Raw genomic sequence first — 16,598 nt, 5'->3', positions numbered from 1 at the left:
CACCGCCTCCCGCTGGGTGCCCCGCCCCCATACCTCCTACAGGCGGAGGGGCATGATCGCGGCCAGGGATGCCGCGGCCCTGCGGAATGCGGCCAGGTGCAGCACCCTTCCCACGCGCGCGACGACCGGCTCCTTGACCACCAGCCATGGCGACGACGGCGGCGTAGGTCTTCCGAGGCGGCGAGTCGGGGATGAGAATCGGTCTGACCAGAGACCGAGAAGGCCGAACCAACGTGGGCTCAAGCCTAGGCCCAGACCCGTGGGAAAGTCTGGGCTCGTTCCGCTTCAAATCCGAACGGTAATCACGCTTGGGGAGGGTCGGTGCATTTGAAATTTGGACCGACGAGATTTTCGGATCATCGCCCACCCTCGCCACTGTCCTGCCGCCGGCCGCCGCTAAGGCCGGAAGGATGACATCGCCCAAGGTCTTCGCCGAAGAGACCCTCCTTGGCGGCAAAGGTCCTCTCCACACCTTCTTCCACGGCGGCAACACTGGAGGAGACGTCGCCGACTGAGAACCCGGCTTGGATTGCCGGGATGGTGGCGATGCCGACGAACCCGGCTTGGAATGCCGGGATGGTGGCGACACCGTCGAAAATGAAGCCTCCTTTTGGGTGTAGGAACTCCCCGAACAAGGAGCACCGCGTCGCCCCGAAGACAACAGCTCAACCTCCCCAAGATCATCACACTCAGAATCTGAATCCGACGCCCAAAATTTCCCCATGCCCGCACTCAGATTAGCACAAGAGAGAAGGGCGATCTCCTCATTGGCGCGCTGGAGCATGTATCGATCTTTGACTGGATCAGAAGTTGCATCGCCATCCTTGGCCGTGCGCTGGCGCAGCGCAAGACGGACGGAAGGAGCGAGCTTGACCTGATGCGGCATGGGCCACCGCTCGCCGGAGCCGGCGGCCGGGAGGACACCGTTTAGAGCTAGGTCGCCGGGGAGAGAGCTAGGTCGCTGGTACTTCCGCTGCCTTCCTTTTCTTCCGTCGTAACCTCTGCGGTGTATCCGATGAGAGAGAGCTCAATCGGTCCGCCGCCGTGGTCGCGCCGGGCGCCGCCGTACTGACCGCCGCAATGGACCGATTCAATCGGTCATCATCAATCGGTCCCTCGAAGAATAACAGCAGCTGGTAAAAACTAAATGTCTGAATTAAGAGCTATGGCTACCATGGCGGCGGCAGGCACAAAAGAAGGTGGCGTACCGGCCGTGGGAATAGCGAAGCGATTCTCTCCACACGTACCGTACGTCTACGATGCCCGTACATACACACACCCTAGTACGGCCTCCACGGCTCCATCCATCCAAATGCCAATCCCTCTCGCGAGCCCAGGGCCCAGGCCGGCCACGCCCACGCCCACGCCCTCACGAGGACCCCCCCGCACATCCATCCAGATTGCAGAGAGGCCATGTGGCGGCGGTGGTGCCGCCTGCCATGCTGCTGGCCCAGGCAGGGACCAGGACTTCAGGGACGGACAGGGAGGGCTAGCCGAGTAGCCAGCCAGCCAGTCGCTCCCGCCTCCCGTGTCCTGTCTCGCTCCGCCACGACACGGGCGGATGGGCTACCCGGCGGGAGCCCGGTCCGTCCACGTGCGCCGGGCGCCACCCCGCCGTATCCCGCTTTCTGCCGGCTGGCCGGCCGCGCCGCAGCACGCACATCTGGACAACAGCAACCGGGCTTGGGGGAACGGCACGGCAGCATATGCCGTGGCGGGCAGCTGCTTCCGGCCACCGGGTGGGGTCTCGGCGCCGGCGGCAAGCCTAATGCGCTAGGCGCTAGCCTAGCTAGCTGCCTGCCGCGGCGTCAATGCCCTAGCGGTAACGACTTTGTTCGGGGAGTAATGAACAAAAGGTCCGGGCCGGGCCGGCGATCCAGTCCGGCACTATTGCTGCAGCTGTCTGGTAGCGCCGGTTTTATTGCCGAGGCCGTTACCCTAGTACTGCTGCTGCCGCTGCCTGCTGGCGTCCGGCGGCGAGCCGGCGCGGCCACGCACCGGCCATCTTCAATGACACGGCGTTCTTGCGCATGCCTTGTGCGATGCAGGGTAGATGGTATCTCCGACGAGCCATTAACCCACTAGGCGGCTCATCGCATCTCGCCGTCGCCCGTGGGATGATGGAGATCGGGATCCCGGCCGATGCGCGTGATCGAGCGCGTCGTCGTAGCACGGCGATGTGGCTTCGCAGTTCGCAGCTTCGCGGGGCACTGTTTGCTTTTTGCCTCGCATAGTTGCGCGCACGCCACCGCTTGTCTCGGGTACGAGCTATTGCTTGCTTCATCAGGCTTCAGCTCCGTTGCGTTCGCAGTGCTGCGTAGAGACCCAGAGATGCAGAGAGCTTGCGCATGTCCACCTTTACCCGTCGCGAGCATGGTCATGCCGGGGAGGGGCACGGGCGCTGGGCGCGGCCGGTGGCTCCTTCGCGCAGTGGTGAGCTGCAACGCTTGGGGCATGTCCAGCGGCAGCAGCAGAACCTCCCGGTGGACGTTAAAAAAAAAACTTGACCTGCGGGGGTAAGACCGCCCCCACGGTATTGTTTTTGAGAGGTAGAATGACCTTCTCACAGCAGGCCAAGAAAACCCCCGAACCCCTGCCCCACCCGTACACGGGGGTCCGTCGCCTTGTGAGTTAGGCCGGGCTCCACAATGCTTTGGACATGAGACAGGCGAGGGGATTTTTTTAACCTCAACCTGAAATTCGCTCCCATGAGGAGTCGATCCCAAAATCTGAGGAGTGCCGCTGGGTTCCCCTAAACAAGTCAGCTAGAGGTCCTTTGGCCCGGTGGACGTTAAGAAGCAGGACGGGGCTGCTTGTCGTCGAGGACGCCGGCCTGCGGATACCGTCCACCCCTTGAGCCCCCTACAGCCGTTGGATCGTTATTGTGCGGATGAGATTGCGCCTTGATTTTTCATATGGCGAGATCCTTTCGCCTTCGTCCTCCACCCGCCGTTCTGCTCGACGGCGAGTCACGCCATTTCCAGGAATGCAGCTCCTCATCAAGAGCCAAGACCAACAGCGCCGCCGTCGAAGGTCATCCCCTCCGCAATCGCATGGACCACGAGCTTCGCGCTTTATCTGCCTTCACGGGGTCGAACGCCACTGCAGTTCAGAGAACGAAATGTCGAACGCGTGCCGGTGTCGGCGTGTGATGCTAGCAGAGGAAGGCAAACGGGGAGCGGTCGAGAGCCGCGGCAAATGCCGGTCCGGTCGTTGCAGTCGGTGACGCCGGCCACCGCGCGTGCGCGACGGAGCGCTCGGCCGCCCTCTGCACCCGGAGCGACGATGACGCGGTCGATCGCGACCTCGGCATGGACTCCGTGCGAGCGAGCCCTCTAGCTGTGTTCCGTGGAAATGGACGTCAGCAAGACAGCGGCTACTGCGAGTCATCGACGACTTCAGAAGGTTGGGTCACCGAATTGATTGTAGCTGCAGATGGACATGCGGCGGCAGAGCGCGCGCGCGCCGCGCCGACGCCACGCATTGCTCGATTCTCGAATCTCGACTCGAGAACGCGGCGGCGAGCAGCCTTGACGGGGAAGACAGACGGCGTGGTGAGCATGGTCACGCCAAGGAGGGACGGCGTTGGGGGCGGCCGCGGCGACTCCTATACTCGGAGGCGAGGTGCAGAGTTTGGGGGATGTCCCGTCGCAGGCCCGCAGCAGCAGGACCTCCCGAGTCCCGACTGACTTCAGACGCAGGGCGGCGCTGCTTGTCGTCGAGGACGCCAGCCTGCGGACGGTGCGCTCGGAGCCAGGGGGTGGACGGTGTTTCGAATACTGTCCGGGTGGACGGTAGATGAAATACCGTCCCCCCCTGGGTCTCCCGCAGGCGTTGGATCGCAAATGTGCGGCTGAGATTGACGCGCGTATTCCCCCATCCCTCGTTCTGGCCGACAGCGAGATCGTTTCGTCTTCCTCCACCCGCCGTTCTCCTCGACGGCGAGTCACGCCACTGCCTACGAACGCGGGTCCTCATCGAGAGCCAAGACCAACAGCGCTTCCGCAACCGCATGGACCACGAGTTGCGCGCTTCAACTGCCTCACGGGGCCTCGACCGTGCCGGCAAGCGTCCCCCTGCCGAAGCAGCGCCGCGAGATGCCTAATCCAGCGTGTCCATGGATGATCGCCATGAGCACTGTCGTGCGCTCGATCGGCCCTCGAACCTGTCCATCCGTTCCATCGAGGCGCCTCGTCGCCTGGGCCGCTCCTAGCATACAACCACGCCGTCCGTCGTGACCGGCCGTGTCCACCTCGTCGAGGAAGATGGTCGTCGTTTCCTCGCTGGCGCAGCAGACGCATAGGAAAGCTAAGCGCCGATCCGACACTTGCAAGGGTATGGAGGATGCTGGTCGATGTTGAAGAAGAGCTGAAGCGCGGTGCATGAATGCAGGCATGTGGCCATGCCATGCCATGCCAGCACGCAAGGTGCGGATGGGCGACGCGCGCATCAAGATCATCGATTCTGGAGCAGAGACGAGAGATGACGCCGCCTGGGCCCAACTAGAGCAAACGGAGACCTTGGACTCAACGACACACACTGATCCGGATTGAGCCGCCGGATGGACGCGCTGGTCGAGGTCTGACGGGGAAGACGACGACGCGGCGAGCATGGCCTTTGCCGGGGAGGAGCACGAGTGCACGACGTGGAGCGCTCGTCCATGCAGACGCGAAGCGAGAACCTTGGGGCTGTCCGGCCTCAGCCGCCGGACCTCCTGGCGGACGCCGGGACGGCGCTTGTCGTCGAGGACCGACCGGGTGGACGGTAAATGGAATACCGTCCGCCCCCTGGGCCTCCTGCAGCCGTTGGATGGCATTTGTGCGGCTGAGATGGACCCGTATGTTCCCAGTTGATTTGTCATGTACTCTCCGTCTTCCTCCCCGTCCCCTACTCGCCGCTCTGCTCGACGGTGAGTCGCGGCACAGCGCCGATGCCCAAGAAGGCAGCTCCTAGTCAGGAGTGCCCATGCCTGATCAGTGATGGAACTCTCGCTGCCATTCACGCGTATCAAGGTGGGGTCGAGATGGCCACGGCGGCGGTCATGGTCTCGCTCGCCGGTGCCGGGTGGTGGACAGTAAGTAACGGACTGCGTCGCAAGCTGGGGACGGCCTCACCGACGTGAGCGCACGGTTTGGATTGCTCAGGGAGGCACCCAGCTAGACAGTATTGTGGATCTCGCGTTCCTGATCTTAGGATCGTCGGTTTGCCGACAGCGCGACGCCCGGCGTCATCCGTGGCGATCAGGCGTGCCGCGCCGAGGAGCGAGCGCGTCCCAGTGTTCCCCGAGTGCGGCCAGATTGCCAGTAACTGGAGGTGCCAACGGGACCAGTGGGGTGCTCCATGGCAACGATCGGAGACCCTTCCCACCCTCGCAGGGACTGTTGCTCGATCGCTTGCCGTTCCCCTCCACGGTTCGCCGCTCGGTGTGCTCCGGAGTCCGGGCTCCGCCCGGAGAGCCGTGGCATCGAACGACAAGCTAGGCAGCCGCCGGCGGCGGCGGCCGCATGAATCTCTTCCGAGTTCAGATGATCGGAGGACCAATCCTCTATTCTGTCCCGGCGTCTCTGCGCCGGCTCCCATAGATATACAATCCGCCGCCGGCGTTAGTGATGACTGATGCGAGGCGCTCTAGCCCATGGCGTGGTCGTTGGGCGACCACCCCTGTGTCCGGCGGCGGGTGCAACGAAGCAACCACCTCCGTGTCAGCCAAGGTTGTCAGGGATGGTTGCGTGTGTTGAGTGTTGACATCACACCAGCGACGGGATCCTTTCAGCTGAGGTTCAAACTTGTTCTAGACTAACTCATATGAACAATGATAAATTTGAGGGTGCATTCTTGCAGCAAAAGTACATCTCTGAATATACTCTATAGATATGCAAGTTTGAAATCTTTTCTAAACTCGTCTCACTGGTTTTCAGTCGTTTGCCCATTTTCATCGTTCCTTCACCAGTGTATGCCTCCCGAATTAGCATGTTTAGCAGACACAGGATGGATTAGCAAACAATGATTGGTTGAGAGTACAAGAATGTTTTGAAAAGCACCTTAGTAGCTGGAAAGGGAAAAACCTTTCCATGGGAGGGAGGCTAATCTTGATCAACTTAGTTCTTAGCAGCTTACCGACGTACATGATGTCCTTCTTCAAGATTCCAAAAGGGGTTCGCAAGAAGTTGGATTACTTCCGATCTCGGTACTTCTGGCAGAGTGATGAGCACAAACGAAAATATCGGCTAGCAAAGTGGGATATCCTGTGCCAACCTAAAGAATAAGGAGGTTTAGGGATACAAAATCTCGAACTTAAAAATATTGCATTGCTCAGCAAGTGGCTATACTGACTGTTGACAACAGATGGTACTTGGCAGCAGATTCTACGCAACAAATACCTAGGGACTAAACCGTTGGTTCAACTCCAATGGAAAAGCGGTGACTCTCATTTCTGGGCAAGCTTGATGAAAGCAAAAGGTGAGTTCCTCCGGTTCAGGACCTTTGTTATAAAGAATGGGTCACAAGTTAGATTTTGGGAAGACATTTAGCTAGGTAACACACCGTTGAGATAACAATACCCGCAATTATATAATATTGCAAGGAGAAAACATGATACGATGGGTCAAGTACTTTCAGCGTCAACACCCAATCTATCTTGGCGTATGGATCTCATCGAAAATAAACTAGCAATGTGGAATAACCTAGCAGCCCGACTGGCTCCCATCACACTCAGCCACGATGAGGATGAGTTTAGATGGAATCTTGACCCCGCATGTGTCTTCTCAGTAAAGTCACATTACTGGGGATTAATAAGTCAGAACGTTCTCAATGTCAACAAGAAACTATGGAAGCTGAAACTACCATTAAAAATTAAGATATTCATCTGGTACATTAGGTGCGGCATCATCCTCACAAAGGATAACTTGGCGAAAAGGAACTGGCAGGATAATCAACAATGCTGCTTCTGTCATGAAAATAAAACGATTCAGCATCTGTTTCTATACTATCGTTTTGCGCGAATGGCTTGGGCCACAGTATACATGGCATGGGGTCTCCGCCAACCCACAAGTATATCCAACATGTTCGGGAGCTGGCTGAATGGAATTTTAAAACATCATAAATCACTCATCATGGTGGGAGCGGCAGCCATGTGCTGGTCTGTCTGGCTCTGCAGGAATGACACTGTATTTGAAAACAAACAATCTAATTTTTTGCATATTATTTACAGGACAATGCACTGGCTTCGTACATGGGCTACCCTACAACATGCTACTTCCCAGGAGGCGCTTGTTGCGGCCTCTCGGTGGTTGGAGCGGGTGGCAAAGGATTTTTTTACCTAGGCACATGGGTGAAGTTAGGTACATGGGTGACGTTCTAGTCTCAGGATCGAAAGTCATTAATGTGTCTGTTAAACCTAAAATCTAGTAGGCTGTGTGCCCAATGAACAGAGGCCGGGAACGGTTTCAAGGCGTTGTATCCACTCGATGTAACTTCTTGAAATTAATAAAATGTTCTCATTTCCACAAAAAAAAAACAGGATGGATTTGCATGTTTGAACAAAGATCAAACCTTCCAGGAGGGAAACATCGCTAGGTGCATTCTCCAGCAAAGGTCGCTGCTGGGCAAATTCTGCCAGCTCGCAGTTACATAGCCTTCATATTTACAGCATGCAGCCTACTGTCCGTTCCGTGTTCATACTACTACTCACATCCTTGGAAAGTCAAAAGGTGTTGCCTCGGTCGGGGCATTGCAAACCCATACACTAGGTGAGGTGAAGCAAATTTCAAGCTGCTTTAAAAGCGAACTTTGATTGTGCCTCTTCTTCATCTTCTGCTACCATCCAATCCAGCTTCGGACCCTAAAGCATGAGGGAAATGCGCCAAACCAATGTATGCACAGAAATGAGTTCACATGATCATGATGATTGGCATGATCTCTGCGGTAGAATAATCAAATACAGAACAGAATCACATGATCCAGCTTCGCCGGGCACTCTTTTTGCCTCGCTTTAGTTGCGCGCCACCGCTTGTCTCGGGTACGAGCTATTGCTTCATCAGGCTTCAGCTCCATCGCGCTCACGATGCTGCGTAGAGGCCCAGAGATGCAGAGAGCTTGCGCGCGTCTAACTTTGCCCCTCAGTTCTGTTGCCCGTTGTTGACAGTTGTTCTGTTGTTGACAGTAGATGTAACCCCTTCGATCGTAGTACTGCTAAGGTCCTGTTTAGTTCCAAAAATTTTCAAACAGTATCCGTCACATCGAATTTTTGAATACATGCATGGAGTATTAAATACAGTTGAAAAATATAACTAATTACATAGTTCAACTGTAAATGACGAGACGAATCTTTTAAGCCTAATTAGCCTATGATTGGACATTAATTACCAAATAACAACGAAAGTGTTACAGTACACAAACCCAAAAAATTTCGCGAACTAAACACAGCCTAAGTTCTTATAAGGTATCTGATGGCTGCGTGTGACGTTGTAGCAGAACTGTCAGCCGACGCGGTTTTCCATCTGAACTTTGCCATGTGGCATTCTATGATTCCTAGAATACGTCTTCTAGGCTCCGCATGAAGTACTAAATAAAGTTTATTTGCAAAACCTCTTTAGAGATGTGTGTAATTTTTCGCGACGAATCTAATGACGGCAATTAATTGATGATTGGCTACAGTAATGCTACAATAACCATCATCTAATTACGCGTTCAAAGATATCATTAGATTCGTCTCGCGAAGTAACACAAGAGTTGTTTACCGTAAAGTAGCGCAGACAAGCTGAAACGGCGACCCAAAGGTGTTTAGGACGTCTGCAACGGTCGACGAGATGGCCGGCGATTTCATTTTTCTAATCGATGAATAGTGGCTGCACAGTAGTCGCTAGCGACGAATTCGTCGCTAGCTCGCACGCTCGCCGAGAGAGCTCCCTCTCACGCGTGTGAGTCCCGAGCGTCTGCCGTCCCTTTCTCTCCTTCAAATCGCCGGCGCAAATCGCTGGCGCACTGCAGACGCCCTTACTACGGGTCTGCAGACACAGCAGTATATGCGCTTCTCGGCGTGCGTAAAGGAAGGGATAGATTCGGCGTACATCGGATTCTGCTAGAAGCCGGTGGCCGTCGTTCCCGGTACGACCGGATGCCCTCCCTTGCCGAAGACGAGGAGGGAGGCTGGTCCAGCCAGCACGGCTGACATAGAAGAACTAGGCGTATGACCCGCGCATTTGGGCGGCTAGTATTGAAAATTAAAAAAATTATATATCGTTGTATTCTTACTATTTTTTAAAAATTATACTATTTGTTACCATGCATCACCTTGTTTATTATCGTAAATTATGTTTTATTATTAATTAAAACAATTCAAATATGATCTACCTATAATAACAATTTAATTTGTTGAGCTTTAATAATATTATGCATATAATTATTTTTATTTTCTTTTTATGTTGATTGATTGTTGTTAGCTTTAATTTTTATTAATAATATGTTTGTAACTGATACATTGCTAAATGGTATTTTATATTTAATTTTTCATAATGGCATTGGTGGGTAATTTTTAATTAGGCGTATGAGTATTTTAGGCTAATTTTTATTATAATGGCAGTGGTGGGTAATTTTTATTTTTCTATTTTCTCCTATTAACATAGTAATTTCTAGACCTTGAGAGCGAACGTGGAGGCTCTGTTTGTTGGCCAAATAATAAGATAATAAATTAATTAGTGCCAAATATAAATAGTAAATATAGACAAATATGGTCATTTTATCTTTTTTTTTAAAAGTTATTCTAGAATTCGTAGGATGACTTGTTTTTTTAAGATGGAGGGAGCAGTAGGTTTCTAAAAAAGGTTCAAACAAGATCAGCAGTAGTATCTCTTATGGAAAGCGAAGGGCCGGGAATAATCAGCCTTGCTTGTTTAATGCAACATCAGAAAAGAATATTCTTTTCTTCCCTCCATCATAGGACGGTTCAGACAAGATCAGTAGTATATCTCATGGCAAGCGAAGGGCCGGGAATAATCAACCTTGCTTGTTTAATGCAACATCAGAAAAGAATATTCTTTTCTGCCCTCCATCATCGGACAAATAAAATGGATAAGACCAATGCTGGCATCCATATTGTTATAAAAACTTTTGTTTGAAACATTGTACAAACACAGATGACCAGCTGCATGCATGCGTATCCATAGGTTATACTCCAAACCTCGCACACCAAAAGTCAATTTCATTTTGTTTATATGTCAGGTTATGGCAACATATATGTAGCTAACAGAGTTTGAGATTATTCAAATCATATATTAATCGATGTATTGGGATAGATGCCTACTCTCGCTCTTCATTTAAGCAAGCATCTATTCTCTCACCCCGAAACTTGCTATTTAGAACCCTTGCAGCGAGGCTTGCGATGTGGTTTGCTTGCATGTCTCCACCAATTCAAAGATGAGGCCGACTAGAAATCGCGAGGAACATGGCAGCGAAAGTCTGGTGAACAGCCAAAGGTAATGATGTATACTAGCTTATTGTGTTCACTTTTATTATTACAGAAAAGAATGATGTATACTCATGAGCGCCGCTTTCAACCGGTGTAATTCGATACCTTTTCTAGTTTAGATAGGCATTTCTCTAGAAAATATAAGACCGTTTAGAACAGTGGTTGTCATTTTGACTACTAAGAGTTTGTGTGAAATATTTTTTTAGATAATGAAAACGAGTTCCGGCCTCTACAAAGTGTACACAGCCCAAAGATTATTACAAAATATAGTCGTCTATTGGCTAGCTTGGGGAATGAGCAAAGGGAAAATCATCTAAACCAATTCTAAGGTTATGCTTCCACCCATAATTGGCTATCTCCAAGGCGACGACCTCCAATGCAAGACTTGCCTTTCGGAACATCATCTTTATCATATCTTTATGTTGCAGTTGCGCCCATAAGTGCAACCAGTAGGTTCCCTTGAAAACAACCTGCATAAATGATGAATACTTGGTTTTGTTAAAAATAATATCATTACGGCACCTCCAAATAGCCCAACACAATGCAGCTGCCCCCACCAAAACGACACGCCTCTCGTTGTTATCAAAATTTGAGAGCCAATTTCCTAGCATATGGGAAATCGATCTTGGCGGGGTTAACCCTGTAGCTAAATAGACTATCTTCCAAATCTCCTTTGCATGGTGACAGTCAAAGAGGAGATGTGTAATTGATTCATTACAATTACAGAAGCAACACTTCAAACTCCCCTTCCAATTCTTTCTCGCTAGATTATCTTTTGTTAGGATAACTCCTTTTTGGAAAAACCAAAGGAAAATCTTTATCTTAAGAGGAATTTTTAGTTTCCAAATCAATTTGTGGCGAAAGGGAGCATTTTGGTTCATCTTGTGGAGGTACATAGATCTAACTGTAAAGACCCCGAATTTATGTAAATTCCATCTAAAGTGATCACTCCCTTCAACTAAATTGATGTTGGTTATCTTAGCTACCAAATCAAGCCATTCTAAGAGTTTTTCATCAACCAATGCCCTTCTAAATGAAATGTTTAGGGGTTCTGAACTTAACACACTCGCTACTGATGTATGTGGTTGGCGAGCTATGTTGTAAATTGATAGATACTGTTCTCTAAATGGCTTTTGGCCCACCCAAGTATCCTCCCAAAATCTCGACTGTATTAGTAGCGAAATATGGTGTATCGAACTAAAAAAATATAAAAGCATTTTACATGATGAATCTAATAAAAACATCAGTCTAAGATTGTCAATCTATGTTATTATTTACATATTTATTATTAGGGAAAAATCCGGTTTACACCCTCCAAATATCGCAAAAGTCCGATTTTCAACCTTTAACTTACGAAACCGGACAACATAGGCCATCCAACTGTCAAAACCGGGCAAATTTGGCCCCTGTGGTGGTTTTGCAAATTTGGTACTGTGTAAAATTCCGTTGAATTTTATGATTTTGCATATGTTTGTCTCCAATGTAGCAGGGTGTTATTCTACCGCAACGTGAAGTATTATGAAACATACGAGAGCAATAATGCTAGCATTTGTAACATGAGAAAATCTGTCATATATATTTCGTCCACTAAAATCATGAAATGATTAGAAGCATCAAAGAATAATGTTTGCAACATCAAACAATTAGATGGTTTTTTTCTCAGAAAAGAATCTGTGCACAGATAAACAGCAAACTGGAATGAAATCTGAAAAATATATGAATCATGGCTTTGTTGCTTATATATATATTATATAATATTATCAGTGCACTCAAGAGTCTGGCGTCTGTGGAACAACTGTGGGACGAATGGGAGATCCACTGCCTGGTCCTCCTAAGCTTGGCCTTGCAAGTCTTCCTCTTCCTCGCAGCGGGCATCCGGAGCGCGCAGCGCGTCGCGCGTACTCCACTCGCTCCTGTGGCTTGCCTACGTGTCGGCCGACCTTGTGGCCGTCTTCGTGCTCGGCCATCTAGCGGTGTCCGGCTGCACGAGCAGGCCGCGGCACGAGCTGATGCCGTTCTGGGCTCCGTTCGTGCTGGTCCACCTGGGCGGGCAGAGCAGCATCACGGCCTTCTCCATGCAGGACAACGAGCTGTGGGGGCGCCACCTGCTGGGCCTCGTCACCCAGGTGGCGCTGGCCGGCTACGTCGTCTCCAAGTCGTCCTTGTCGGACGGGCGGCTGCTTGCAGCCATGGTGCTCATGTTCCTCAGCGGCTGCGTCAAGTACGCCGAGCGCACCCTCTGCCTCTACCTTGCGAGCCCGGCGAAGCGCAGGGACCACTCCCTCGGCAGCATGTCGTTCGTGCTACAGCAGCACCGTAGCAGCAGAGTTGAGCGGCGTAGTAGTAGTAGAAACCCAGGCGCAGCAGGCGTCGATCGCCGCGGCTATAGCTCGGACTTAACAGAACTTGCAGGGGAGCGGCTGAGAAGAAGGTTCGATCGCATGCTCAATGCCCACTCTGGGTCCGGTCCGGAGGAAAAGGGCAGCCTGCTGGACATCGGCTCCGATGTCCACCCCGTCATGTCCGTGGACGCTCCACTCAACGACCTGTCAACTGTGGTATGCGCGGAGTCGGACATCATCCCACAGTTGCACGAGCAGTACAGGCGCAGGGAAGGCCGCAGCTCCAAGGCCTACGGCTACGTCGCCGAACGCTTGGTACCCTTCTACCAAGACCTCTACACCAAAAAGCCTCTCAGCCACCTCCGCCAGCGGTTTCTGCTCGACTACGCATGCTCGTGCAGTCCTGACGCTGAAGACCATGGGTGTATGCTCAACAATGTCCGGTGTCTTGTCACCCTGACACTAGTAGCGCTCCTCGTACCCGTCCTGTATTTCTCAACCTTGCCCACTCCGATCGCTCTGGCGCTCTTCGTGGCCACCGACAAGGGCGGCGGGCTGCGAGCCTACAGCAGAGCTGATGTCGTGGTGTCCTACATCCTGCTGGCAGGAGCCGTCGCCCTGGATGTGTCGTCTGCCTTCATCTCGTTTTCTGACTGTATGAGAGAAACCACGGATGGTGATGTAAATTTGCATTTGGCTAGCAGGGCCGAGTGGTCCGAGAAGCTAGCTCAGTATAACATGTTCGGGCAACATGCTGCCGCGGAAGACGATGCTTCTGCTGCTCAAGGAACGGCGGGGTCCGTGCTACGAAGATGGATAGAGAAGCCCCTCAAAGCCTGTGGTGTCCAGGCACTCGATGTGACGCGCATCGCCCTCCCCGGGGATCTCAAGGAGTTGGTTCTAGACAAGCTGTTAGACTTGGGAGCAGGCGGGCAGCAAGATTGGAACTTTGCCAGCACCGGTGGTCTGCTGGCCCTCCAGAAGTGGGCGGGCAACCATAGAGACTCGGCCTCTGCTCGTCCAGGGACGGCGGCGCTACACCGGAGCATCGACGCCGCCATGGATTTCCAGACGAGCGTGCTCATCTGGCACATGGCAACAGATATCTGCTACTATGAAGGATGCACCCAGTCCAGCAGCAGTCCTGATATGAAGGGGAAGAAGAGGATGTGCAGAGAGGTGTCGAATTATATCATGTACCTCGTCTTCAAGTGCGGGGTGATGCTCAAGACCAATTCACAGCTCTTACATCGCAAAGCTCACGGCGAACTGGAGGAAGCAAAAAAGGTCCGTAACCTATCAGGTGTGGCCCATGAGGGGAACCCTGCCCGGATGGTATTCCAGGTCTGGAAACAGACAGGCAGTGGAATGGACCCGTTGCTCGCCTTTAATCATCTTATGGATGGACTTGGGGGAAGAGTGGTAATGGAGAACGAGGAACTCCTCAAAGCAGGGAAAAATGTCCATGGCGGTGGACCAGCCGAAGCGGTGGCTCTTCCCCAGGGCAGCAGCGGCCAACAACCGACAGCTCATATGCAACTTCTGCAAAGCACATACGAGGATCTGGATTCTGCAGTGACCAATCGCGCGTGTGAGGTAGCCCAAGAGCTCATCGCTATCCAGGAAGATGAATGCTGGGAGCTCATCACCGCTGTGTGGCTGGAGATGCTTTTCTTCGTCGCGCCTCGCTGCGGTGGTGCTTTCCACAGCCAGCATCTCAGCACTGGCGGTGAATTCATCACCCATGTCCTGCTGCTAATGTATGTTGGGATCTTTGCTTTGTAGATGCCCAAACAGGGAGCATGAACAATAAGAAAGGTGGCAATGAAAGTAAATACCGAGCTCTCTAATAATAGTCAGAAAATTGAACCCCTCACACTGTGGAGAGAGGGGGCTATTTATACCCCTAGCCCTCGGCCAGGTTTTACTAAATTGCTCCCTCCCAACTCATTTACAGCTCACTCTTGGCCGGTTCCGGGGTAAAATTACAAGATGAGAGGTTTACAAATCCGACCTCCTCACGCATTTGGAGGGTGCACAACTCCGACCCTCTTACATACTCACGTTTTACTCACGCGTCTTCAGTCGACGAAGGTCACCAAAACCTTCGGGTACCTCCGGGAGCTTGGGTCTTGAAGGTCCCATCAACCATTCAGTTGTCACCGTTCCCGGTCGCGGGCTCTTCTCCCGAAGGTCTCAAACTTCGAGTTTACGCTTCCGGGTGGACGTTCGTCACCTTCGGCGCGGTGGAGACTAAATCCTTCGGACCGAAGGTCTTGGAGCTTGTGCTTTCGCTTCAGGGTAGCTATCCGTTACCTTTGGACTTCGGAAGGTGATATCCTTCGGACCGAAGGTTATGGTCTTCAAGCTTGCGCCTCTCAGCGTTCATCCGATACTTTCGGGTGCGCTTAGCTCTATTTCGTTATAGCCCTACAAACAGGTTAGGGAGCATTTCCGAGGGTGAGGGCTTCACCCGAAGGTCCAATCCCCAACAGTAGCCCCTCGAGGGCGAGGTCCGAAGCCGACGGTCTGAACCCTTGTTAATGAAGAAGATTGCGTGTAACCTTCGGGAAGCTCCCGAGGAAAAACGTCTCCCGAACCGTCGGCTGCAACCGTTGGTTTTTGTTGTGTACGTGTCGTTGCCTGATTGCGCCGTTTGGGCTGGGGTCTCCTCGTTTTTACCGCTGGAACTGTTCCTTTTCACCATCTATATAAGCGGAGGAGAGGGGGGGTAGAACCTGTGCCCTTTCGAGCTTTGCTATCCTTCGTCGCTTTTTGCTATAAAGCGTTTTGTCCGAAGGTTCTTGTGCGTGGTGAATCTGCTTGTTTTCCTCGGTGTAAGTAACTACAGCTCATGGCTCGTACTAAACAGACAGCGAGGCTGATCGAAGGTTCGCTTTTTTGTTTGTGATTTGACTGTTTTTTTTTTGTTTACTTTTGTAGTTATGGCATTTATTAAGAGGGCAGTTCTCCGTACAGACTCTGGTGCAGCTTCCGAAGGAGAGGCGGGTGGTTCGCAGCCTTCTCAGCAGCAGCGGTCCAGCGAAAGCCTCTCGGCTGTTTCTGCGAACGTGTCGGATGTAAGCATCTAGGCCCTCAAGGTATGTTTCGGTGATTAATGACAACCATTATTGTGACTAATGAGTTTGTGTAGCTTAATAGATCATTATCGCTCATTTGGTCATATGTCAAAAGAGGCCCCTCAATTTCGGTTATTCTAAAAGGCGATCTCGGTTTTCAACTTATATATATGTCAAGGCTAAGGATCTTTCTAGTCCTAAGTGTCACAAGGTTGAGAAGGACACTTAGGTTAGTATAGGTTTTATAGTTTTGTAGTGATCGCACTATTAAGAGGGGTTAAGGCTTAGTAACTTGAGCATGGACATGGTCATTTGAAAATGGATGCACACTATGGTCACTCAGGTTTCTAGAAGTTCAAATAAGTGGTTCTCAAACTATATCTCAAGAATATTTGGATTTCACTCAAGACTCAAATCAGAAAAGACAAAATCAGAAAAAGTCTATACACCGGTTTAACCGACGCTCTCAATTTTCTATACGTTGGTTAAACGAAGTCAGCAGAGTCTGGACAAATTCAATACACCGGTTAAACCGACGTGTTTGAATTTAACGTCGGTGCATTGGTCCAGAGTTGGTTTTTCCAGGGAAATTCAAGTTCTATTCACCGGATTAACCGACGCTGTTTGAATCAAGACGTCGGTGCAATTGACCAGTGAGATGGTTTTTCAGAGGAATTTAAAAGTTGTACTCACCGGTTAAACCGACGATAG

General features: G+C 51.6%; 1 protein-coding gene across 1 annotated transcript; it reads left to right on the top strand.

Annotated features, from left to right (window-relative positions):
- Nucleotides 1-10,138: 10,138 nt before the first annotated feature.
- Nucleotides 10,139-14,651, top strand: LOC120680301. Its single transcript, XM_039961913.1, has 2 exons — nt 10,139-10,472; nt 12,230-14,651. The coding sequence occupies exon 2, from the start codon at nt 12,475-12,477 to the stop codon at nt 14,590-14,592; it is 2,118 nt and encodes a 705-aa protein (XP_039817847.1). The 5' UTR covers nt 10,139-10,472; nt 12,230-12,474; the 3' UTR covers nt 14,593-14,651.
- Nucleotides 14,652-16,598: the final 1,947 nt, after the last annotated feature.

This window comes from Panicum virgatum, chromosome 6N, assembly GCF_016808335.1.
Source record: "Panicum virgatum strain AP13 chromosome 6N, P.virgatum_v5, whole genome shotgun sequence".
Taxonomy (NCBI): Eukaryota; Viridiplantae; Streptophyta; class Magnoliopsida; order Poales; family Poaceae; genus Panicum; species Panicum virgatum.
This window is presented reverse-complemented; position numbering and strand designations above follow the sequence as displayed.

Coding starts and splice junctions, on each gene's coding strand:
- LOC120680301 (XM_039961913.1), top strand. CDS start 12,475: ATGCCGTTCTGGGCTCCGTTCGTGCTGGTCCACCTGGGCGGGCAGAGC.